Source organism: Centrocercus urophasianus, unplaced genomic scaffold (assembly GCF_019232065.1).
Source record: "Centrocercus urophasianus isolate 14NV4802_14NV808 unplaced genomic scaffold, USGS_Curo_1.0 seq_38, whole genome shotgun sequence".
Taxonomy (NCBI): Eukaryota; Metazoa; Chordata; class Aves; order Galliformes; family Phasianidae; genus Centrocercus; species Centrocercus urophasianus.
In genome coordinates, this window is record NW_024884955.1 from 2,756,969 (window position 1) to 2,783,199 (window position 26,231).

Here is a 26,231-nt window from a genome sequence, read left to right on the forward strand (position 1 = left end):
CCCAACAAACATGCAATGTCCTCCAACACGGGACAGCAGTCTTGAGATCCACCTGGGACACACTTCTCTCCCAGGCTATTCAAGGAGAAAACAGACATTATACTGTACAAAAGCATGATCATGATGAAATGATGTTAACATTGCTTTGAGAATAAGAGACTGAAGATATCATTCCACAGCAAACAACCCCCATTCAGTTACCCCTCTCAGATGTTACCAATGTGAAAACATGTTCTTCAAACACATACCCATGTTTCCATTTTCCATGTTTCTGATATCTGGCCGTAGCCGACAGTCAGTGGGAGCTAATATTGCTTCCATGCCCTTCTCCAGCTCATTGAGACTCACAGCAAAACTGGTGAAATTGTACATCTTGAAGGCAAATTGTAGACAAAACACACGTTATTTTGGCAAAGCAGTAATAGGCTTCCTGTATTGAATGGATACAACAAAGCTTCTAAGAGAAATTACTGAGTCAAACCCTATTCCATCTGCCACCTTGAAAGCAAGACAGGTTCATTCCAAACTGACTTTTTTTTTTTAAAGAGGAGGGAGGAGCAGTATGGAGATCACAACAGTCTTTGCTTCAGAAAACAGAAACGTATTTCCTCTATATCTGATATTAAACACCATGATTTTTCTTTATAAGGAAAAAAGTAAACATCTAAAACTAAGAAAACAAGTCATTTGTCCCAGGAAAGCATGCACGTTTTCAGTCATTAATTTCAGAGAACATTAACTTAGGTTAATATCCAGATGCCCAGTTACTGCATTTTTGGAAGCCTGCCTTCCAACAGCAGGTGAGCAGTGGGGAGCACACATCCATATTTCAGCCACTCCCTGCACAGAGGTCTCACAGATCACACAGTGAAGCAGCTGTAGTCAGATCACACATTCTACCAACTCTGCTGCTTTCAGCACAGGAATGAAGCAGACAGCTTGCTTCAGTTTAATTTTGCTGCTGAAGCAAGAACTGCCAGAACCTGCCAAGAAGCACACTAAGGACAGACACTTTCAATAGGGCTTCCTTTAAACATTACTCATGTTCCCTAGGATGTCACTAGTGACAGGAACACACACATTGATTGAAACAGTTACCTGTGATGAGTTGGGTGGCCTACAATTTATTCTCCAAAGCAATTTACTGCCTGGTATAAACTGCACGGTGTCTTGAACTTCTGGCATATCGTCAGCCTCATCATTTTCCGATTTTATAACATCCTCACTCTGAAACAAAGACAACACCATTACTCCCTCAGGTTCAAATGAGTCCAGACTGCAGTTCAAAGTACTTTCTGTAATGGCAGAAGAAGGATAAATAGCACACGCTCGCCTTTTGGATCCCTACTGCTTTGCTTGCAAAAGTACCTTGTTTATTTAATTAATAAGGAATGAATTAGTGTGTGAGTTCATCAATTTTACTTTAGCTAAAACATGCCACCTTTTCACACTGAGAATCAAGCTCCACATCAGTTTATATACATTAATGCACGTTCTGTTTAAGTTGCAGTAAGAATTCAACAACTACTCTTAGAAGAAACTAGTATTTCCCATTCCCAGAGAAGGCTCTGGCCTGCACTCCCACTCTCAATGCCATGGTATGTGCTAGCAGTGGCAATCTCACAGAGCTGGACTATCATTTCTGAATTCTACCTGAGGGCGGAAAACAGGATGAAGATTTTTATTTCATCACCTCACTATTTTTATTCCACCGTTCACAGACCTCAATCACTTTTGTTCTGGCTATCTATTCTAGGAAAAAAATACAATCTGGTTCTGCAAGCAGTTACAGGAAAGAAAGAGGCTGCACACAGCACAAACACAGCAGAAAACATCTTCCTCATACAACTGAAAGGCAAGCAGAGCACAAACATATCAAGCATTATCTCTACACAGGATCAGACCAAACAACACCAGCTATAGTGTTTAATCCACTTGAGCTGCACAGACCCAGATCCCCTGACAGCTTCCCTTGACTACCTGAAGACCTGCTTTTGCATGCTTGGTCCCTATCATCAGACTGAACCACAGGAGAATGTGTCTCAGAACACAGCTGCCCTGTAAAAGTTCAGAGGATCTCAACATGAGAAATCACCTGAAAGCACAGCCATCAGAATGGAAGAGGCAATATCTACTGTTAGAGTGTCACAGTTCTCCTATTTTCCTTCTGCCTCCTCTGATGTGTCTCATTTGCTCTCTTCAAAACAGTTCCTCCTCTAAATATAAATTCCACAGGAAGGAAGGAAGGAAGGAGTTGACTTTCTTAGGGTGAACAAAATCTTATTATTTAAAAATAAGTCAAAATACAAGCCTGCACCATGACAGAATCCAGAGGCAAAAAACAAGGCCTATTCTTGCTCTGGATTCCCGTCATGTGAGTATTTAAAAGACAGACTGAGTCTCCCAAGCAGAAGCTGATCACTCTCAACTTTAGCTCATCATTTTCATTTCATACAAGCAACCAGAGCCCATGAGACTTTTGTTGACACTGGAAAACACAACAGTCCTCTGCATCACACTACATTTCGCATTTTCCATATAACCCTGAGGCTTTGGCAGTAACTTATCTGATCCGGACACGTGATGAAAAAAATCCACAAATTCCCAGACCCTTCTGCTTTAAAGGCTGTCTGCACCAGAAATTCAAAAAGGCTGCATCACCCAAAAAGACATAAATGACTTAAACATGGTACTTAAGGAATTTTCTTTTTAAATGCCTACATTCAGATATTTTCACATCTAGCAGCAGCAGTACAGACACTTTCTTTGTTGAAGAAAAGGCTTGGGAGCTGATAAACGACGACAACTCTGACAAGTCTCTAGCAATCACCATTTCTGTAAGTTCTCAAATACCAGCAGCTCTCACAAAGCCAACACAATTCCAAAGTGCAACGCCTTCTCACAAAGCTGCATCCCTCAGACCCCTACCACAAGATGAACAATTATAACCCTCCACGTACCACCAACCCAACCATTTCTGAAAAGAAGATGATTTCCTCTCATTTTATATATTTTGGTATTTTTACTGCCTATAGGATCCTTAATCTTACCGGCTTCAATTTCTTTTGCTCACCACCTCTCTTCTCATTCTTTTTGTAAGTCTCATACGTGGTGGGATCAGTGCACCACAAGCATTCTGTCCACTTGCCATAGATGATGCACAGCTTCTTTCTGCTGCAGAGAGAGCAAAGGAGAGTTAGCTTTTGCTTCCCATAAGGCCTTCTAAGCCAAGTCATACAGATCCTGGTCTGCATTAAGCACACAGCTTCCTACCCTGCTGTCTTTTGTTTCTTTGCGGATTTCTTAGAATCCAGATACTAGATTAATGCAAAGAAAATGATTCACCTTCAACTAGTCTTTTTGGCATTCAGTCCTGCAGAACACATCCTCATGACTTAGTCACACACCTTTTGCTATTGTTAAATGAGTGTGGGTGCAGCAAAGCCAACAGCTTGCAGTACAGACCCCAAGAGTCACACAACAGCCTTGGGCTTGATTAAATACTTTCAATAACTTCATTCTCATTATTTTAAGCTGAAGAATGAAATTGCAACTGTGCAACAGTGAAATCAGCTTCAACTACTCTGTGCTTTCCCTGGATACCTTCATTCCAAGTGGCCAGACTGGAGAGTTTCCTAATACTGCTGGAAATCCTCATCCCAACTGAGGAATCTTAATCCCAACACTGAGAATGCAAAAGGTTATAAACTGCATTGCTAACAACTCTGCACTCACAGCAGTCAAGGTCAGCACATCAACACTAAAGCAGTATCTATCACAGTGCACAGAAACAGAGAGGCCAACAGACATAGCACTTACTTTTTGTCCTGGATGTATCCCTCTACTCTGTGAAGCTCTTTTCCAAACAGCCCACACGGTTTAAAATTAAGGACACATTTATCTCCAGTACTGCAGAGAAAATTTCAAGTACACACTTCAGGAAGCAAGCCCCTAAACACATTAACAAGACCATTTCCCCCTACCCCCACCCACCTGCACTTTATTTTAGCTTTTTTTCTTGTCAGTAATGAGAGGTAATTATTGATATCATAATTTAACTCACTCAGATAATAAACCATAGTTATCACAGTGAGGTATGTGGCCAAGTTTCTATATTAAGCACAGAGAGACCATCTTGGGTTGCAGGTGTGAATTTAAGCGACAACTGCAGATTTGATGAGGTGGAAGTACCAGCACAGCAGCCTGTTGGAATAAAGCTTCAATCTATTCACACAAAAAACAGGTGCTGTATTACAGGTGCTGCATTCTTCTGCAATAAAGAAGTTTTCCAAAAAAATCTCCTATTTTACAGGAGATTATTCTCTCCTTCATTTTACGTAAAGTCAAAAGCTTTTTTTATAGGCAGTTGGCAGAGCAATTGACATGCTCTATGTTCACATTATACTACTACTCTACAGTCATTTATCTGTGCTGCACTCTTAATTGAATACATTTTCTATTATCAAAATTAAAAGAGAGCCAAATGAAAATCAAGCTGATGGAGGTCTACAGCACGCTTCCAGCAATTATTCCATTTAATGGTTCTGGAGTTATATTTAATTTCTGTTCTCTGTCAGTAAGGCTGAATTTGAATAGGTAACTCACAAATGCAAAAGCTTTGTAGCCCATAAGCCATCTATCTATTCATTTGCCTTTTCATTTACATTATGATGATACAAAGCTCAGCCCAATGAATAGTTTGCATCTGTCAGAAAATGGGGAAAAAAACCACTCTGGGCCTACAAATACTGAAGGTGTGTATCCCAGGAAAGTATCTGCTTTGTAACACAAGTGAAAAGGACCACACACCAGCCCCAGGGTTGGCATTACCTGTGATTCACGATTTCTACCGTTCCATATTGTTCTAGCCACAGTTTACCAATAATTACATTATGTACACAACAGGTTGGATTTGTCCATGTGTAAGCTTCACTATGTCTGCAAAGAAAACAGAAAAATAAATCCCTTTCTTGAGCTTGCAGTGGAATGTAAGCCTGTTGGAGCTCTATTTGCAGCAGGGCAAAATATTTACTGCTCCCATGAACAGCCAGCAGCTAACTTCAAAACAGAGAAGAAACAGACTTTTCTTTGTAAGCCAACGACACGCTGCGTGTAAACACGAGGGCGAGTTAACAGTGCAATATGCCCTCTCCTTTTCTTCCTTATTAAAGAGTTGAATTAGCAAGTTTTACAGTTGCTGTGCTTTTGAATACAGATTCCAGCTCAATAAAGTGAGCTTTTAAAGTTGCCTGTGATAGAAAATAAGGCTCGGATGAGAACTGGACTGACAAGGCCTAACATTGCCTTCTACTCAGCTGCTGCAGCAGCACTGCAGACTTGTTCCTAAAGCACTTTCTTGTAAACCTGTATCATAGCCCAGAGAGTTTGGTTAGGTTTTCTTATAACTCAAAGTGGTCCTCTGAGTTTTCCAGCAAAAGTTAGCCTCCATCAGATTAGCAATCAATCTGGTTAGCAATCAACCCATGTTAGAAAAGCATGCAAACTCTACTTTAATACAAAAAAAAAATTAAAAAAGCAGAAATAAGCAGCATCCTCTGTAACAAATGCCTTGGGCTCCTAGTTCCATTAAGCATGGAGCAAACAAACATACTTAATATTTCCAATTGTCAGAGAAAAAAAACAGATCAACAAAGTCTGACAGTCTTCCACAGCAAACTATATTCAGGTGTACTTCAGAATAACAACTACTCTTCAAGTGGGGGAAAAAACCAAAATCATCCCCCCCAGCCTTAGTGTATGCTTTTATTCATGAACTTATTGACAGCAAAATCCATCAAGCATAAAATATTACAGAAGACATTCATGCCCTGTGAAGATGAATTGAGATGTTTATTTGTGCTGGAAAAGTGGGGAAGAATCGTGCTTTGTAACACAGAAAACACAGTCAGAGTCAACACAAACACAGTGCTTCAGCCTGATTGATGATGTTCCCTAAACTTAAGTCTGGCCCAGAATAACTTCAGGCTTCTCAAACCAACAGACTGGTATGAATCACAACATTAAGGAGCTCAAAATCTGAGCTCAGCTTCTGCTGCTAACTTGATGCAAATATTTAAACCAAATGCTTTAGACATTTACACTGCAATTTAAATCTGTACGGTGATTTGATTAGGCAGAACAAGAATCCTAATCCTAAAGGCTCTCTCCCCACCAGCACATATTTTTGTCAAATCTGCATTCTACTCTACTGTTCACAGTCGTTTCTACATCCAGAGGAGATTTCCTCTATTTACATCAATATTTATATCCAAGACCAAGTTTTAAAAGATCAGATGCCAGCAGCTTGACAAACAAAAGAACTTTCAAAAGAAACTACAGGAAGAGTCAATGCTTTATATGGCAGTCAAGTTGCCTCTTTATTAAGACCAAATGTCTACTTCCTTTCTACGTGAATGCCTATCTTCAGAAGATATTTTAAAGCAACCTCAAAGTTAGGCCTGAGGAAAGCTTTTGAAAAAGCATTTTTAAGTATTCAATTGCAGAATGCCTGGCACAAACCAGCCTGTGGACAGCCACATGATTTGAAACATAACTGATCAGGAGTAACAGGGAAAGGCACTGATGATTTCACTGGAAGCTGACAGAAATCCTGAGGAGCTTCTTGCACTCCGCCATCACACGAGGCGGTCACTCTGAAGCAGCAGCACTGTTCACACACACACACGCAAGGTTCAAGGCATTTGCTTCTCATACTCACTTTAGAAGCTCCAAAGTAATCGTCCCCCGTGGCTCCGCTTCTATGCTCTTTCCCCAGAATTTCAATTTGGGGTAGATTGAGCCGTGAAAAATAAAGTCCTTATTGAGGCCTTCAGAATAAAATGCACTAATAGGTGGGTGGTGGCTGACTTGCTCAGATATAAACCTAAATCCTAAATCCTCCCTATCAACACAAGAAAGAGCATTACACACTTAGTCAACGTACGGGAAAAGATAACAGAACTTGATACTTCCATGCTTTTTAAAAAGGATCTTTAAATTACTCTGAAGGTGATGCTTCCCAGCCCCACGACACATTTGAAATTAATAAAATGAAAGCAATAATCTTCTGAATACTTTTCAAACTGCTGTTTATACCCAGAATCAATCCCCACTGAAATACCCAAGTGACTTCCTACCTAGAAAAGCACCTGAAGAAGTTTGTCTGGAATAACTCTCAAAAACTCTGCAATTCCTTGGGCAGCAGTAGGAGGTCTGACTGGAGGTTTTTCTCTATAACTGATGTATCTCCCATTTCAGCAAGCTGAAAGCCTCTCAAACTAACTTATCTGATAGCAATAAGCACAACACTCTTTAAAATTAGTTAATATTCTCTGTTCAGGTGTCTTCAGCAGAACTTCAACTATTTATTCTCTGAACAATTCTAAGAATACCCTGCATTAACACAGAAATAAGACTACTTCTATAAAAACCTCTCAAACATTTTGTATTAGTTAGGGAAAATAATTTTAGCTAAACTCAGAAAAGTATTAAACATATTTTAATAGTTTTTTATTTACTTTGGTGAATAAACAACCAAGCCAGTGTGACTGCCTGCTCACACAGCCAGCCTCAGATCCCAATTCAATTATTACCTTGTTAATTCATAGGTTTCTCCTAACAGGGGGTTAAATGGTTTGCCAGTTCTCTCCCACTGAGAAGCTACAGCAGAAACTGCAAAAGCAGCTACAGCCTGTAAGGAAATAAGAACACAGTTATATTAACAGTTCGTTAAAACTGGTTTTTTTGTTTGTTTATTTTTGTTTCTTTGTTTTTGGCATAGTACAATATTTCATTATTCTTCCAAAAAGAAAGATCTATATGTTGCTTAATGCCAAAATGCTGGCAATCCATGGGATATCATATAGAAGTAGGGAAATAGAAGCAGTTAACAAGCCTATCATTCCAAAAGGAGTCATTTTCTGTAGTACATTTTGCCAGGTTGTACTCTGTTCCATGCTCCTCTCTTACCTCTAGAAATCATGGAGCCATTCAACAATTCAAATTAATGCTTGTGACCTATTTTGGAAAGCTCAGGAGCCTCTGTGTCACCAGGGCACAATACAACTTCATTTTAAGGTGATTTAAAGCCAAGATCTCATCTTTATAACACATAAATACCAAAGAGTCACAGCTAAAACAGCCCTGAACAGGCTGAGGGCCTTGGGAAGGGTCAGTTGTTGCACTGCCCTGCTGAAGACCTTTGTGCAAAGTATCAAGTAGGAAAGCATCACACATAACTCATGCCAACCACTGTATAACAGGAAATTGCTCTAGACAGACAAACATGGCTATTCTTACAACAGCACTGGAGAAGGAGATGCACTCAAAAGAAGGGTTGTATTAATACAAAAAACCCTTGAGAAAGAGAAACCACTTCTGAACTAACAACAAGCTGGTAGCTGGGACTTGCCTGCATTCTTTCCAAGGGATCTGCATGACTACAAGCCTTATTAATGAGGTATATGTGTTCCATATATTCAGTTATCCGCTGAAGGAAACTCAATGGCTCATTGAAGACAATGGGCATCGTAATCTTAGACAACTCCTAGGTAACAAAAGGACAAGTTAATTTCTCAGAGCATTACGTTATCAACTGACAAAACTAAGAATACTGAAAGTAAGCTGTGGGTTAGTTGAGTCGTCAAGTGTGTTTGCAAGAACACTACAAGTCAGCAGCAGAACTGGAACTGTTAGAGCTGAAAGGGAGTAGAAGCACTGCAGAACTCTACTAGAGATCAGAAAGAATGAAAAAAACTTTAAAAGTTGATCCAACTAACCCAGTAAATTCAAGAAAAATGTTACCTTCTACCTTCTTGTGTATGTTCTACACAAAAGAGGTTAAGATTTCTGTAGCTAGTGGAAATGATGCAGCACCCAGCTCATTACAGGTACCCAGGTACCACACACTTCTTTGAAAACCTCACATATCTGTATGCATAAAATCTAACTATTCTACTGCAGGAATCACAAATTATTTGTTAGGAGGAACAGTTATATAACAATATCTGAATTGCTCTAACATATTTTAGTGGCTTTATTAAAACAATCTGTTATTTCCATCAGTATGTCTCTCATTTCCCATGTGGATACAAGACACACAAAGCTCACACAGATTTCCAGCTCCCCAGGTCTTTTACTATTTGCCATCAAATCTAGATGTTTATTAAAACACCTGCACTAATACTGGGCACTTCCATCTTTTACATGCTTACAATTTAGTGGAGCAGAAAATGCCATCAGATAGTTAACACAACAGTTGCTTTCCATTGTCACAGGCAGTAAGGAAAAGTCACTCCTGGCTAACCTGATTTGGTCAGGCAAATCGTTCTGATAGAATGTCATCCAACCCAACCAAAGGAGTTTTGATGGTACATTTCTCTCTCCTAGATGACATAAGCTAAGCTGGCAAAGCAACTCACTGACTTGCCTGTCGCATTCACTAAGTACTGTGCTGGCAGATCTAGAGTAGATACGAATGTCTAAAACCAGCAGCAAAAAAAACAATAACAAAGAAGAGAATGTTGTGTTAATCATAGCATAATTAACTATATTGTTAAGGACTTCAGCATAGCTCTTACAGGACTGTGTTAGAAACACCAACTTAAGTGCTCCAACGGCTAAAGTGAGAAAGGCAGCAGAGTTGGCAGTTTAAGATTATGTTCCTTGCAGGAAAAATACAAAATGCAGCAGGTATATTCTGCATGCAGGTTTTAAGGAATACAATTAATGAGTCAAAGTCAGAAAACTTAATATCAGCATACTTAATCTAGGCTAACTTACCAGTCCAATGCACTTTTTTAATATGCTCCACACACTAAAATCACTTCTAGAAAACATTGGGGCAGGCAATGATGTCCTATAATTGGAAAAAAAAGAACAGCAACAAGTCTGTCACTACAAGTTCCTTAAAAAAAAAAAAAAAAAAGCATGTTTTAATTTACAGGTACCAAAGTACTTCATTTCCTTTATTAAGCATTAATTACCATTTGATATTGGAAGCAGACAAGTGGAATGCGTTTCAGTTTCAGAGAAACAACCTCTTTCTTGGTGAGAACAGTAATACCCCCAACAATCACGATGCAGCACGGTCATTTCTCATTTCCTGCACAGTGCTGTGCATTTACCTGTGCCTCTTAATTCCATTTTCCTGAATCTCCGTCTCTCCGTTATGCTTTCCAGTCCTATTGCTTTGGTGTGGATCTAGATCAAGCATTTCTGCAACTTTATGATTTGCTTCTGAAAACTCTCCTGAAGAATTGTCAGAATCAAAGCCTGTATGGAAAAAACACACAAAGCAATAACTTTTTGAGGGACCTTATGATGCCACAGAGCATCACTCACATTTTACAACTCTCACAGCATAAGCACGCTTACACAGGGTCACTTTATTCTAAAAAACATCAGAGGGAAGAACTTTTATCAAGTGACCAAATTCCCAAGAATTTAGAGCCAAGTGTTGCATTAGAATCAGGCATTCTCATCTGTTTTTTTTCATGCTGCCAAATATAAAACCAATTTAGAATCTTACAAGCTCTTCAATAGCTCCTAATCAGCTCCATTGCCTCTTCATCAGAGCCGTGATGTGATTATAATAATTTTGTTTAGCTACGTAGCTTTCCTTAAAGACCTTAGAAAAAATTAATTTAGTCTACTCACACTATCAGATACAGAGCAGTTAAGGAGGAAAAAAGCCCATTTCACAACCTAGTGGCAAACATCCATATTACTCCAGCAACAGAAATACAGGATATCTAACTTGTTTGCCATCCGCGTGTGCAAACTTCACACATAAGAACCCAAACACATCAGAACAAATTCTTCAACTGCTGAACCTGCAGTGCTGAAGCACACAAAACATACAGGCATCACTCCAGACAAAAACAACGTGGTAAGATGACAGCATTAGGTCATAGCTACTCCTCCCCTGATCTCCCTTTAAAACTACTGAAAGCCTACACTGTAAGAAAGGCTGCATGCAATTCAACCTCATCCTTTAAGAGATTAACGTGAGATTAGGTAAGGACAGCATCACCAAAAACGGAGCAGAACAGACTTCCCTTTTGGTTCTGCAGTCAGCAGAGCTACTTGGAGGAAAGTTCTGCAAAGATTTCAATACATGTAAGGACAAACAGAAGCCTCAAAGTAGTTTGAACATTCCATAGAAGTGTTAGAAAAACAAAACACTGGTGAGGGATTGGTCTAGAAAGGAGAAAAACACCAAAATATTTTGAGGGAGATGTTTGTTAGACTTGGAGATTAATGAAGGATTTTTAAATTATTTTTCCATTTATGTTTGTATTCCTTTCATTCCAGTTATCACAATCCAGGCAAGCACTTCCCTGTGCTGACAGTCACTATCACAACTAGGTGCAGCCAATTCTGAAGCCCAGCTGTGGATGCAGAAAGAATCCCAGGTGTTACAAAGCATGTAAGTACCCTCACAGAGTAAGGAAATTAGTTTTGACCAAGATTATTTCAGTTTCAGAGTAAGAAAAACAATGATTTTGGGGCATTAACTTCATTAAAAATGCAGATGTAAAGGGTGATGTCGCATATTAAACCCTCTCCTACATTTTGATGTTACAAGTGTGTAATTATACAGCAATAATGACACCTCAGCAGCTCTTAGTACTTCACTGGAAAATACGATAGTTGTATGTAACCAGGCAATGGAAATGAAGATTAATCTGAAACACCTGCCTTCAAAGAAAAGCAACACCTGTCCATCTTCAGTCAACCCGCAACAGAAGAATAGTTGTCATTTTTAAAGGGCATTCCTAATCACAAATTAGCTTTTTAAGGAGCTCATTATGGTACAAGGAGATGGAGAAAGCAAACACCGTAGAGTATAAGGAAATAGCTTTGACTAATGAAGTGAGGAAAAACATGTGGGCTTGCAGGCAAACGTGCCCTCAGCCAGAAAGCTGATCAGGCCCACACAGCATATGGACTGTCATCACATTTAATGGGCATTCTGATCAGTTAAAGCACCAGGCTTTCCACTATGCTTTCCATCTTCTGTAACAGCTGGCTCATCTGCTCCAAGCCCAAACAGAAGTTTTAAAAGCTGCTTCTCAATGAAATTCCAAATGTTATAGTTCTGAGGAGAACTATGAGACGATGTTCTTCACAGAGGAAATACTGACTGGAATATTTACTGAAATGCTCTGTTACAGTTTTTCTAAGTTCCAAGTCTTTCAAGCTACCATTAAAGCCTTGAACTTGCAAAACTGAGTATCTGAGCTTCAATACAGGCCAGCTTTTGTACTGAAATAAAGCTTCAAAAACTAACAGAGTCAAAAATTAACTTAATCAAAAAGTCCCAACCTCTACGTGTCAAGGATAAACCCAAGCTTTTAAAGTCTTCAGCTATCAAAGTCAGATGAACTGGTTACCAATGCTAACCCATTTCAAGAACTTAAAGAAAAAGTACTTGCCAGCAGCTCTAGTTCTCACAGTCCTCTTCTTCCCCATCCTGCAGATGAAACAAGCCCACTAAGCCATGTTACACATCCAGCTACGAGGGCACAGCGCTGCGTACACTGCACACACCAGGACACAAGACTGCCCTTTCATACACTCAGCAGCTTCCTCAAATACTAATTAAGGTTTGTCACTCAAGACAGAAAGAGAATCAAAATAGCAAAGTGGTGAGAACCTTCATACCTAAAAAGGTTCCTCCAGATTGGATAAAAATGCTGTAAGTGCGCACAGTGAGTAAAATAAGAGGCCACTTTTTCTCAGCCAGAAATTAACTGTTTCTCCCCCTTCCAAACAAGTCAGTCTCACACTGCATGGCCGTATCGTGCTGCTTCCAACAGGAGGCAGGCTGGGCTTTCACAACATCTGCAGTACTTCAATCCTGGGGCACAATCTGCTGATTGAATCCAAACACGATGGAAATATATACATCTGGCAGCAGGTAGCACACTTGCTCCTCCCTAGGAGGAAGCAACAGTTTACAGCAAACAAGAGCCAAGCAGTAGGAACAGCAGGGCAACCTGCTCTCAAACACACTGCACCAGATTGACCTCATAGATGCGAACAGGCGTCCATGGAACCGCAGGTTAATATGTAAAAAAAAGTACAACAAAAGCTACTCAAGCTTATAAAAAATAAATTATTACCCTGTGACTAACTTACTGTAGTAAGCATTCTGCTGTTCTGTGCCAATCCTTCCACAAACCACTTTGGCAAAAAGATATCTGACAGAATTAATGAAAGGACTGACACAACAAAAGTCAACAGCACAGCCTTTAACAAATTCAAAATGAGGTTAATAATCCCAAGGTGATGCAGGCCGGAGCGAAGTGATCAAAGCCATGTGCTGACATAAGATTTTGAAGAATCTGAATTCATCAATGAATTTACCAGCTTTCCTGATCCAATCTCAGAGAAGTCTTCCTCCTGCATTTGAGAAGAATCAAATGCTGCACTGCCAAGAAATGACAGGCATTACACACAACATCTCTGAGATGCTCACAGTAATACTCAGTCCTGAAGTAAGGACGTCATGTGTCCAGCTAATCAGCAATGACAATCACCTCTGATCACAAAGCAACTTCACTCTGGAAACTCTTCCCCAGCCAAACTGACTCATCAGCTACACAGCACAGTCCACCCTGGACATTTACAGGTGTACTCATCATCAAACATCATTGGGTCAAACCACCTGCCAGGAGGATGACTCCCAACCACACAGCATGCAATGCCATCACATGAACATGACTTCTGGATGTGATGAGGACAGTGTCAGAAGCAGGAAACTTCACAACCTAAGAGATTAAATCCATCACAACAAAACCCAGGGGTCCACAGGGCAGATCTCTATTTGAGAAGTGGATGTCATCAAGTAATAACTACAGAAATGTTGAGGCCTTCTCAAGGAGTGATCTCACATTTTATAAGGGAGAACACATCACACAGGCTAAGATTGCTGCAGAATTCTAAAGCACAACTTTCCAAGGAGTTTCACTCCCCTGCTAAGCCTTGTTTGCAATTTGTAGGGCAGAAACAACAGCATCCAAACTACTAAAATCAGGGAAACTGTGGGAACACACTGCAAGCCCCACCGAGGAATGCAGAGCCCAGGACAACTGGGGAAGCAAGTGGAAAAGAGCCTGGGGTACATACTGTGTTCATATCAGCAGGGAAATGAGACACAGCTGGAGAATGAGCTTGTTCCTGGTAGCCACATCCCAGTCACAGACTTAAGGGAAAACCAGCACGTGTCTCAAGTTGGCTTCTGCCCATCTACTGCTCCGACTTAAGGAATGGAGAGTATGCTCAGAAAAAACAAGCTGAGGAGTCTGCCAAGGGCAATTTGCTTTTTTAATCAAAACTGAGAATCCTGAATCCTGAAGTTCTTAGTGTGGAATGCAAAAGCTTACTATGACTCAGAAAGGACCTCAATTCTGAGCTTAATCTCCTGGGGATACAGAGCATACACCTGGCTGCTTCAGGAACCAGCAGAAGAATGCAGACAGACCTATTAATAATTGTTCTTAGCATCACATTTATGTATGACCTGAAGAAGTCATAGATACAAAGAACTAGGCCTAGACTTTACTAGGCTTGTGCAAGTAATCCAACAAATGGACAGTAAGGTCTAAAGCATCCAGCTGGAACAAGAAATGGAACATCTGTCTCTAGAGGTACTCTCAAGGGAGAAAGACTGAAACAACTGTGACAAGTCCTGCACAGTCTGCTGTCAGTCACACTGTTCCAAACAGCTCTGTTCCTCACAGGAATCTCCAACCATGTCTGAGTCCATCTCACCTACCTGCATCTACCACACTACTTCCATTCTTTGGCTTTCATGACTGCCATCATTCTCCTTCATTCCCCTGATTTCACATCAAGTACCCTACACTCACCATTGCCAGTATTTCTCATTTCACCTCAAATTTCTAGGGAAAAATTTACATGGAAAACTCTGAACTACTCTGGGATTTTTGAAACTACTTTTTGTTTTGCTTTTTCTTTTCTTTTTTTTTTTTTTTTTAATGAAAATACTTAAAAGTATTTCATTTTGTCACTAAAACCACATAAGGATCTTACCAGTAATCACTCATCTTTATTACTTCAGAGAAATGCACTATTTGATGCACTGCTCCAGGGCGATGCAATTCCTGTTTGCTCTTCTAGAAACAGCACTGCATTGCCAAGCCTTTCAGTTCCCTATCCAGAAAGCATGCTTTTACAGCAATTTGTACAGATATAGAGGAATATTTCTCTATTTCAATAAGTTTTCCGTCAAAATAAATTGAATGACAGTGAAAATAACCTACAGGAGATATTTTCACCTTTCAAAGGGCCTTAAAAGCATTACTTCTCAAGCTGCTATAAAATTACCTGCATCTCATGGAAAAATGAAAGCAAGACTGGCCCTAAAGAACTACTACAGTGGTAAAATAATAGCCAGCACTGAGCTTTAAAGAATAAAAATAAGATGAAATAAATACATATTTCCAAGCCCAAACGTTTCTTCTTTTCAGAACACGGTACTACAAGTTTCACAAGCACTTTTCATTCTTTATTCCTTAGCTGTAATACATCTCTCGTACCTTACAGACACAATGCAGTTCAGAGGTTCTTTTTTCCCCTCCTCCTTTTCAGCACTGCCCCCCACTCACCCGTAACGGCATCATAGAACTCTTCTTCACTGTTCATCCTTCAGCGTGAAATCTCCGTACAGCCAGCTCAGCTTCCTCTAATGCATCATTCAACTTGATTGAGAGCTTAAGTGTCTGTACGCTTTTGAAGTCTTCTTTTGCAAGTTCCCAGCCGCTTTAGATGATCTATTTGACAAGACAGGGAAGAAGAATTAGCAACTCGCAAACTCCTTGCAAGCACAAACACACACACTTGACAGACACTCATTTTCCTATTTCTTCCCACGACAAAAGAAAGCCTTGGATTCTTGCATTCATGAAACAGTCACTAGGACTCTGAAGTCCTCCTGAAGATCAGTGCTGCTTACCACAAGAACAACCAAGATGTTATGTCACACTTGTTCTCTCTACTTAAAAACATTATGTACGCTATTATAAAATATACTCTACTTACTGCAAGTTACATTTCAGACAAGGGCAGCGAGAAGGAGAAGGAAGAGAAAGACAGCTGGCAAAACAGAAATCCCTTCTCAGCCAAAAGATAAACCTGACTGCATTCTTAACCAAGAAAGCTGGGAACAAGTAAAAGAACTTTACCTCATTGTTACATAAAAATGTAGGGCCTTGCTGCACACTGTGCACTCAGCAACTATTAGGTAAGTTCTGTCAGCTGCTGCTCTGAACGTTTGAATGCACAACAGGAGGTTGTGCTCTCCAGATAGAAAATGTAAAGAAACAAACCTTTTTCTCACTAAAGCCAAACACGCTACAAATCACTTACAGATTCATGAAGCATTCCAGCTCTGCTTTATGGACAGACTACATTAGATTTATTCCAGATGGTTGGCAATGATGTAACATAAACATTTTACTTCACTCATCTTTAGTCAAAGCAAAAGAATCAGAAAATTTCGATTCCACCCCTGCTAACCCTCACCAGGTACCAGTGCTGAGCCAGGCACACAGCAATGCTCCAGCTCCCCCAAAACAACCTCAATGTGTCAGCCTCAATTTTTTTCTGATCCTTGAAGATCCCACTGCTTTTGTGAGAGTGGTTTTTCCAGAGTAATTATAACATGCACAGTTCCATTCCAATTAAGGGAAACAAAGCCAGAAGCACACTCTATTCCTAGTAGAGGAGCTTGCCATGTTTAGAGCCAGTTCCCTCTCTCCACTCTGCAAGACACCAAACTGCACGATGCCCCCTGAACTTCAACTCTTTTCACCTCACTGCTCAGCACAAAGCTATGTGAACGCCTCACACACTGTCCTTCCAACTCTCTGTTCAGAAGGAGCAGCTGAAATGGCCTATTTTACAGCTCCTTGCAGTTAATGAACACAGTGTTGAAGCATCACACTTCTCAATGCCAGGTTCCTGACTGTCACCTTTTCTCTAGGAATAACCTCTTTTGCCCACCATCACAAGATTTTCATCAATCTCTGTATCATTAACATCTCAGCTTCCATATAATCTTCAGCAGCTTTTCCTTTACAAGTCCTCACCTCCGTAAGGACAGAACTTCACACAGCTGCTTCTTTTGTGTGTTGCAACACTCCTGTTGCAACTGCTTTCAGCTGAACAGTTTCCTTCCCTCTTCCTCGTGCTCCAGTCACAGACCTTAAAGCAAGAAAGCTGAAAAAGGCTTGTCAGCAACAGATTTCTGACTCAGGTTAGTCAAACTGCCTCGATCTCCCAGGGAAGGATGCAAGAGCTCAAAATACTGACACACTACAGACAGGGATGAATGAAGACTTCCAGTGCAAGGCTACCAGCAAGTGCCCTGCTTGCAGAAGGGAAAGGAGCAGCAGCTTTGCTTCAAAAAGATGCAGTGCAGGCTGCTGGCAGACAACCAGAAAAAGGCAGAAACCCTTTAGTAACTGGTTCAAAAGCAGCAGCTAGCCCAGATTTCAGGGTGAACCAAACAGGATGCTGTGCTTCTTCTCTAAACAGCAGCAGAATTAATTACATTGCTCTAAATGTCTACCTCTAACACGAAATGCACTGCCACAGCTCACAGCAGACAGCAGGGGAAGCTGTGCTCCAGCACAGGTCTGGCTGTTACCTGGCCTAGCAGAAGGCAGGTGCTGACTGCAGGAGATGCTCACACTGAAGCTGCAGTCAAGAGTCCCTGTGAGCCTTCCAGCCCCACCAGTGAAGTATCTCTTCTAGGTCTCCAGCTCTATCATACCTCTGATGAAAACCTGTTCTTGAGCATACACTTTTCAGACTGGAAGGGAGGAGAAGAGGGAAAGCACTAGTTTTCTTAGGATTCAACTGCCTGTAAGTGCTGCACCCTTCTAGAAAACCAGCAGCCAATATTTCCAAAAAGAGATGTGCATGCGTCCAGCATGCAGTTGTCTCATGACAAGCACTAAAATTCCTGAGTTTTCTCCAGGCATTCCCTCATGTCCCATCTCCCAGCCTTTGCTTTTCATCCAAGCTCTGGCAGCAGGATTCCCCCACCACTGCATACAGCTCATAGTAGGATTCCATTCCGAAGCAGTTCTACCCACCTGCAACATATGTATACCAGCTGCTAACTCACCTCTGTTTAATTATCACACCAAGAGCACACTCCCCCTCTCCAAACACATCCTGGCAGGAATGCCAGCATGCCACAGTCACTAAGGAATAAGAACTCTGAATTACTGATAATAGAGGCACTGACTACAAAGCTAACGAAGCTTTTCTATGAAAACAACCACCAAATAGAAGTGTGGTGACTGCAGGGAAAGACCTGAATGAACCAGAAGCCCACATTACACTCTGTCCTTGTGCACCTCACACCCCACCCCGAGCTGATCCTCATTTGAGAATGAGGGTTTGGTCATATGCTGTAAGTTATAGACAAGTACTGCAGCTCTCACCTAAAGAACAAAATATTCATGGAAGTTACTTTAAGTAATAGTCACAAATTGTTTTAAGGCGTTAGGAGAATTTTAAAAAGGATAAAGCAGTGTATTTTGCACCAGAGTCACACCAGGAATAACTCAGCACTCATATTACTTCTTTTAAATTCAGTTATTTAACTTAGCAGAGATTAACATGAATTTGCACACACACGAACGCAGGATGGTATCAGCATTTAGCTCTCGTGAGTCAAGAAGCAAGGACTGCTAAAAGCAACAGCAGAAAGTTACTCTCAACCAGGCTGAAGACAAAAACATCCTGTTTGCTTCATGTTCAGCATTTGTAATCTGTATTTCCTCCACACTGCTCATTTCCACACCAAGAACTGCAGTCAGCAGCTTCCATCCAAAGTGCAGCAGAGCTGTGCAAGGAAAGGTGCCATACACAGGGAGACCCATCGAGGGTTAGGTCTGATTCCAATCCCAGCAAGTCTTTCATAAAGCACAAACATCATGTTCACCTTGTTGGTACTGAACGTAGGTGAAATACAAAGTGTGTGCTTACATATGAAACCAGAGGTGTGAGACCCACGGCCAGGTGAGATGCACTGCCTGCTCTCTGCCGTTTGCACGCTCCAAAGCTACACTCCAAGGAAGGAAAAAAAAACAACCACCGACCGAAAACCAACAGATCCACCAATGACTGTCTCACTAAGACCTAAGGTTTGGATTCTAACCACTTGTGTACAGATTAAGAGCAACAACAAAAAAAAGCACAACAAAATACCAGGACCTGTCCAAAAATAAACCTGCAAGAGCTAAACGTGCCATCACTGTGATTTTGCTCACCTCACAGAACTAGTTACTCCATACTAACTCGTTCTTCTAGGTCAGCCTTCCACAAAGCCCCTGCTGGTTGACCAGAAGTTACTCCTCCTTAAAGAAACATTTACATTGCTGTAGGAAGTTGAACTTCCACTGCTGGAGCAGCTCATGCTGCTGGAATGCTGCTCAGCAAGCAGGAGGCTGGCTGGTGCAGGGCTGCACCTGCGCTGTCCTGCTCCTCCTGGCCTGGCATCCAAGTCTCACATCGTGCAGCACTCCTGGAAAGCAAATGTATTGCTGACACCACTCTGCTTCCTTTACAAATCCTGCTTTTTCTCTCCAATAGCACACGTTTAACACTGTGAGAAGCACAGCACCAGGTCGCAGCCATCACCCAGTCACCCCATCCACCAGCAGAGCCAGGAGCGCTTAAGCAAAACCACACATGGAAACAGTGAGCAGTTCTGAAAACAAACTGAGGCTGGCCAGCGTGAGGCTGGGCGTTGAGTTCAGCCCACTGGCATTAGAGAGCCACCAAAGAATTAATGAAGCAGCACATTCACGAGTTTTTTCACATGTCTAGCAAGGTTTTGTTGGATGTGTGCTTCCGTAGCAAATTTTAAAACAAATTCAGTTTATTAACTTGAAAGGAGAATACTTGTAAGGCAATATGGGGGAAAAAAAGGTTAAAAAGCATGAAAAAGGAAAAATCAAGCGAGGCTTTCATCGCAAAAAAGTAATGACAATTTTCTATCAAGTCTCACAATGAAAACACCACACAAATACTGCCTGACGGGTGGAACAGAAGAGGAAAAAACCTGCGAGCTCTGAAAGGACCCTCTGTTTTCAGATGTTTGCACGTCCTTAATGGGTCAGAAGGACACAAGCTCAACTTAACAGAAACCAGCTTGGTCAGAATGTAAAGTCAGCTTGGTGCAAAGGAAAGTTAATTCCATGGCCTGTTTAATCCATCTAACAACATATGTAAATAAAAAGCAGCATTCCTATTAGCACATCTCCTGAGCTCGGGATGCAGCTTCTGTCCAGCAATGGGTTCCTAAGGAGCCACTGGCAGATCAAATACACACAGCCGTCACACCGACGCTACAAACAAGCTCACAACCCTCCCAAAACATGACTGGTGAAGTAAGAGCTGAGCCCACATCTTCTCAAGTTGCCAGCTGAAATAAAACATAGCTGCTGTACTTCAAGGGACAGAAATAAATAGCTTGAACCAGAAGATAAATATTCATGTGCTTTTGCTCCGTATATATCTCCCGAAAGCATCAGACTGCAGTGTTTCATCTCTGAATGAAAGCTTCAGCAAGGATGAATCTTAATTGACTCGTGAAATTAGGTTACCGACAACAGTGGATCTAAAACATCTACAAAAAATTGCCAAGAAGTTGTTTTAATTGGCAATTTAGATGCCTGCTGTAATTATTATGCACTTGAGATCTCTTCAACCAGCAAACAGCTACACAGATGGCAGAATCCAGAAGTGGATTTTATTTACCAAGCTAGAATTGTTTTTTACTTCAACGTAATGCAATAGCAACTTCCACCAAGGGGTCCTGGCCTAACGAGACTCACCCAGCATCCCTGCTAAGAGGAGGGCAGCTTGCTTCTCAGCTCTGTGCAACGCTGAGCAGAGGGGCTTGGGGTGAGGGAAAGCCTGGCCTGCTGCCCCTGCTCAGCTTCTTTGCAGACTGCAGCTGTTCCTGCTGTGGGCCTTAATGCAGCTGGGAGCTATTAAATGCCCCGAGGACAGATGTGTACCTGCGCCAGCTCTGATGGGATGGAGCTCATTTTGTTCGTAGCAGCCGTTATTGCACTATGGTTTGGATCTGCTACTGGAATCTCCATGCTGTGAGCATCTGCAGTTAGAGAAGAGGTTGGGAAGGAACACTGCTAACCCAAATTAATTCCATGCTCAGCTTTAATGAAGAATCCACGTTGCTATCTGCTAGGTGACATTAACCCTCCTAGATAGCAAGAAGGTCGCACAGCACTCAGAACTACGTTCAAGACAAAATAAAGCAGTGTGTATGCAGTTATTTGTACCTCTACTATAAATAAAGTATTTCTTTTACTATTAAGCATCTCTCAACAGCTTTATTAATGTTCTGCAAAGCCTAGCAAGCACATGCGCACGGGGAAGCAGCTCTGCTCTAACAAATCTAGCAAACAAGCACGCTGCTGAGCTGACCGTTACGAAGGGGCTGGTGAGCTAAGCCCTCAGTAGCTTTAGAGCATGCAAGTTTTTTAATTGGGAGTTATTAAAAGGATTCTGGTTCTCACTTGGTCGCACTGGCACACTGCAGGGAGCAGAGCCCCTGTTGCCTCACGGCCAGAGCACACACACATCCCAGCACTCACACACTTGCCTTTGTTACACTCCCATACTATAATTAGTTCTGACCTATCATGAGTACCAAAGCACAGTGTGCTATACTAACAGATTTTGGAAGCCCTAAAAACCAACGTAAGAGGATGCCAGTGAGATGCAATGAAGTCACCAGTCCACGAGCATGCAGACACCTCAAAGCTTCACAACATCCCAACAGCCCTTATCTAAAGCTGTGCAACAGAGCAGAGAAACTGCAGTGGGACAGGAGCCCCACAGCTCCAGGCTCACACTAAATCCCATGCTAAGCATGGATGTACACATCCAGCAGTTTGGGACCATAAGACCAAGAGGTTCAGATGCAGTTCTGCAGCTGCAGGAATAATTTGTCCCCTGTGCACACTCCTGTCAGATTTACAGATAATTACAGGAAGAAAACATTATCCAGCCCCTGCATTTTCTGAATGGAGGGCAGCTGTAATTCACTGAAAATCTGTCTGATTCAATTATGTGCATAATAAGATGTACTGACAGAATCTGAAGGATCTGTCTAGACAAGCAAATGAATTTCCAATTGTAACTGCATATATTAAAAAAAGCAAATTTAAGTCAACTTAGTCTATTCTTATATCTTATTGATCCTGAAAATTAAGACATCTTTGTGCACTGAGTTGTTTGAGAAGAATAGAACCGAAAGCAATGCAAGTCACATTTGACACATTCTAATTGCTTACTCCTTCCATGCACGGAGGCTTTAAGACTGCAAAGTAAATAATTACATCATCATTCACTCTTTCACACAGTACATTGTTAAGAAATAGAGGTCTGAGATCAAGTATTCTTAATTGCACATTACAAAGTCATCTATTCCATAAACTAAAAAACATAAAGGAATCCGTATCCCATGTAACCTCTATTTTTTACATCAGGAAGCATATGAACATCGCCTTATCTTTCAAAGCAGCAGATAAACATTGCCCAACTTTCTCATGGGTCTCACTTCCCCATTTATTCAGCTAGATGTTGCCCCTGTGAGCAGCTGGATTCAAACTCGGCTAAAACATTCACACTGAGCACTTCGTATTTAACACACATTCTTTGTGGGTTTGATTTGCTTTCCCCCCCCCCCAAAAAAAAAAAAAACATCTTAGATATTTCACAGCAAACAGACTAAACAGGAAGCATTTAGGAACATCATGTTCCTGACAAGGACAGACAGTTCTTTTCAGGTGTCTTTGTGACTCAAGCGACAGTATTTGATGCTGAGTGAAGGACCACAAGAAAGCCAACTTGTAAATGGGAGCCCTGGTTACAAGCAGTCTGATGCAACATTGCACTGTCCAAGAACACGTTATTTCAAATAGCAAAGATAATTAATTATCTGCTTCAAAACAAAACAAATCCGTGTACATGCACGCGAATCTCACTTTTAAACACAAAAATTGCCTGGTTGGCACTGCAAACAGTTATTTAAAAATACAGTCTTATCAAAGCAGAAAAGCCTGCTGGTCCATTTTCCAGCCAACATGAAAATAACAGAAAGCTAAGCTTTCCACCTTTGTTCTAGGTCAGCGTGTGTGAAGTTCACACAGTAGAATTCACAAGAAGAAAGACTCAAAGCATTAACATTAATCATAAGATCTGTCAGCTTAAGCAGGAGCGTATCATAGAAATCCCTAACAGTTTTAAAGCTGATTTAAAGAAAACACCCAACAGTGAAAATTACCCTCCGTGAGCAGCTACCAAACCAAAACACTTACACAGATGTTAGCAAACAACTACTTGTACCTCACTCAGTGCCTTTAACCCATTATGTCTTCAACTGCTTTTCAAGCTATTTAAACATCATTTTCTCTCTTGAACTTTCGTCTTCTGTTTACACTGACGTGGCCAAAGAGTTTGTTTTGGAAAAAACAGCATATTTATTCCTGGACAGCAGATGTCTCAGTGCTTCCTTCTGAGCACTCCCTGACGTTCCGAGTTCACTATGAGGTACAGTTGGTTCAGGAAGGCAGCATCAAGGACTGCTCCCAGTCTCATCCCAGACTGCCTTCAACTTTCTGTCACGTGGTCATCTGCACGCCTTGACAAGTATTTTAAGACAAGCTGTGTTTACAGTAACTGAAACCCAGGGGATTACTGAGGGATAAATCTCTGCTCGGAACGTCTTGCTTCCGTGCTAGTTTAGCCAGTTCTCCTGCTTCCAACCCATAGTGCAGAGCTGTAGGTTTGGAAGTTACGCAAGTGACTGCTTCCAAAAATTGCCCTGAGGTTTTAGGAGTTCCGAAGTGTACTGATATAGAGCTTGTAGGACCACTTATCTGTGGTTGTACACTGCTGTCAACATGAGTGCAGAGTTACTGAATTTTTGAAGGATAAGTTGCAATTGAATGGAATCAACTCAAAAAAAAGACTATGAGAGAAATAGCGTGGTGCTGCTAACTCACACTGCAGATCCTGTAACTCACACTGCAAATCCTGTCTCTTTCTTTTTGAAAGTTTAAGTGAAGGCCACGTATTTTAACTGAGAAAATTCATGGCAAATGAAGATTTCTGCTCGCATTGAACGTGCTTTGGTGGGAAATGCAAGACTGTGGCCAACAAAAACCAGAGGACGATTTCAAACACAGGTTCTGGCCTGCAAGCGGAACAGAGCTGCTTCAGAAAGGAGCCCCGAGTCCGAACACACAAATGGCACACCACCACTCACACCCAAATCAAATCCCAAATCAAAGTGGCAACGTAATTAACGTATACCTCTGTCACCATGCAGAAGTTCTGGTGGCATGTTATTTAAAGGGAGGTCTTTTCTCCGTCTGTTTTGCTCATCTTGCTCTCTCGTCTCCCTCTCAGGAGCTCTGTAAGAGAAACACGGAGCCGGGATCTGCAGCACACAACTCCAGCAAAGCTCCCGCTGCGTCGTACGGCCCCGGAGCTCCCGAGCGGCACGGAGGCCGAGCCCAGCGCTGGAAACGGAGCCGCAGGGCCGCGCGCTGCCCGGATCCCAAAGCCGCGGACAAAGCGCGCAGCGCTCCCCGCGCAGGAGCCGGGCGCTGCCCTTCAGCCCCTTCCCCGCCGCCGCTCGGGTCGGCCGAGCTCCGCCAGCTTCGTTTAACACAGAAATAACGAAGGCGCCGTCACCGCTCCCGCCGGCTGCGCGGCCCGCGGCTTCGTGACGGGGAAGGCGGGGCCGGGCCGTCCGCGCTCCGACACCCGCGGCCTCCGCTCCCCGCGGACAGGACGGCCTCGGGCCGGGCTGACGGCCCCGCAGGGCAGCAGGCACGGCTCGCCCCGCCATAGGGAGGCGCGGGGCGGCAGAGGGGAGCTGGGCCCGAGGCAAAGCCGCCGGCATTACCTGGCACCGCGCTCCCGCGACGGCCCCGGCGCAGCACCCCCCGCTTCGTACCGCTGACAACCAGGCGGAAGTGCGGCCCTCGAAGCGGCGGAGTGACGAAGCGCTCCGCCAATCGCGACGCGAGGCCGCGCCCCGCCGGAGGCGGACAAACGAATCGGCGGCCTCGCCCTCCCGTCAGGAGGCGGGGAGAATGCTAATCAGGCGCCGAGCTCCGCGGCCCCGGGCTGCGCCGCAGCGCTGGGGAGACAGCTAGCCAATGGCAGGTGAGGGGGCGGGGGTATGTAGATGAGGACGGCTTCCATGAAGCCCCGCGGCGCTGAGCTGCCTCCTAGGGCGCGTTGCAGATGGACTGTGACGCCTCCGAGCGCTGTGGTGCTGCGGCGAGTTCGGCAGTATGTGATGTGTGGGGCACTTATTATTGGCCTTCTCGAGGGCAAGTTTTGGTCACCATCACCCCAAAAATCTCCTTTTTAAGGAAGGAGGGAGTTGAGAGGGTCGTTGGATTTTGTTATGGGGCTGGTTTGACTGGTTGGTGCCTCATGCATTCCATTTTTAGCGCTGTGTGGGTGCACGCAGTGTGCACGTTTCGGTTTAGCAGGCACAAATAGCAGTTACAGTGTCTATGTCCCCGGTTCCATACAGCATTAGGGTGCTGCTGCTCATGCTTGCTGGGCGCTGTGTGCATTTCTCTTAGATGGCACCACACTGCTTTTCTCTGCCTTCCCATTCCCAAGTCTGCAAGGTGCTTTGCCTTTGTGTGCTCTTGAATTTCCTCTGGGATCAAAGTGACTCAAAACTTTTCTTCCCAGCTGGTATCATTCCAAATCCTTTAATAACAGCTTCCTAATTGGCCCTGGATTTCCAGGTCCATTCAGCAATCCGTCAGCCTTTGGGCTCAGTGCTCAGACCGTAACAATCCCTACTGCAGCCTTGAAGCTGGGACACACGGGGGTAAAGCACGAACTGAAATCACCTCCTGACCGAGCTGGCCATGCTCACGAGCGAGCAGCTGATCAGGAAGAGCCTCCAAAACCAGCATGGAAGGAGAAACCCGCCAAGAGATGATTAAAGGGCACTGATTTCTTTGTAGCTTTTCTGATCTTAATTAAATATACGTTCTAAGCTTACCACAAAAAAGTCCCTCTCCCAGGCACTTTGTGGGCTTTGGAGTTAGGTGCCCATGCCTAGCAAAAGCACAACTAATGGCGCATTACTTCTGTTGTTCAATACTGAGGGGTTG

At 42.6% G+C, this 26,231-nt stretch overlaps 1 protein-coding gene across 1 annotated transcript in view; it reads right to left on the reverse strand.

Annotated features, from left to right (window-relative positions):
• OSBPL2 (oxysterol binding protein like 2) overlaps positions 1–25,064 on the reverse strand; it is a 29,713-nt gene extending 4,649 nt beyond the window's left edge. Inside the window, exons 1-13 of the mRNA XM_042832441.1 lie at positions 24,992–25,064; positions 24,394–24,494; positions 15,636–15,800; positions 10,125–10,272; positions 9,781–9,856; positions 8,411–8,545; positions 7,593–7,690; positions 6,719–6,901; positions 4,831–4,938; positions 3,820–3,909; positions 3,051–3,174; positions 1,099–1,227; positions 249–372 (exon numbers count right to left, since the gene is read on the reverse strand). Coding sequence (XP_042688375.1) covers positions 249–372; positions 1,099–1,227; positions 3,051–3,174; positions 3,820–3,909; positions 4,831–4,938; positions 6,719–6,901; positions 7,593–7,690; positions 8,411–8,545; positions 9,781–9,856; positions 10,125–10,272; positions 15,636–15,672 — 1,252 coding nt within the window. The 5' untranslated portion in view covers positions 15,673–15,800; positions 24,394–24,494; positions 24,992–25,064. The remainder of the gene's footprint in view (positions 1–248; positions 373–1,098; positions 1,228–3,050; positions 3,175–3,819; positions 3,910–4,830; positions 4,939–6,718; positions 6,902–7,592; positions 7,691–8,410; positions 8,546–9,780; positions 9,857–10,124; positions 10,273–15,635; positions 15,801–24,393; positions 24,495–24,991) is intronic.
• Between the last annotated feature and the right edge of the window lie 1,167 nt (positions 25,065–26,231).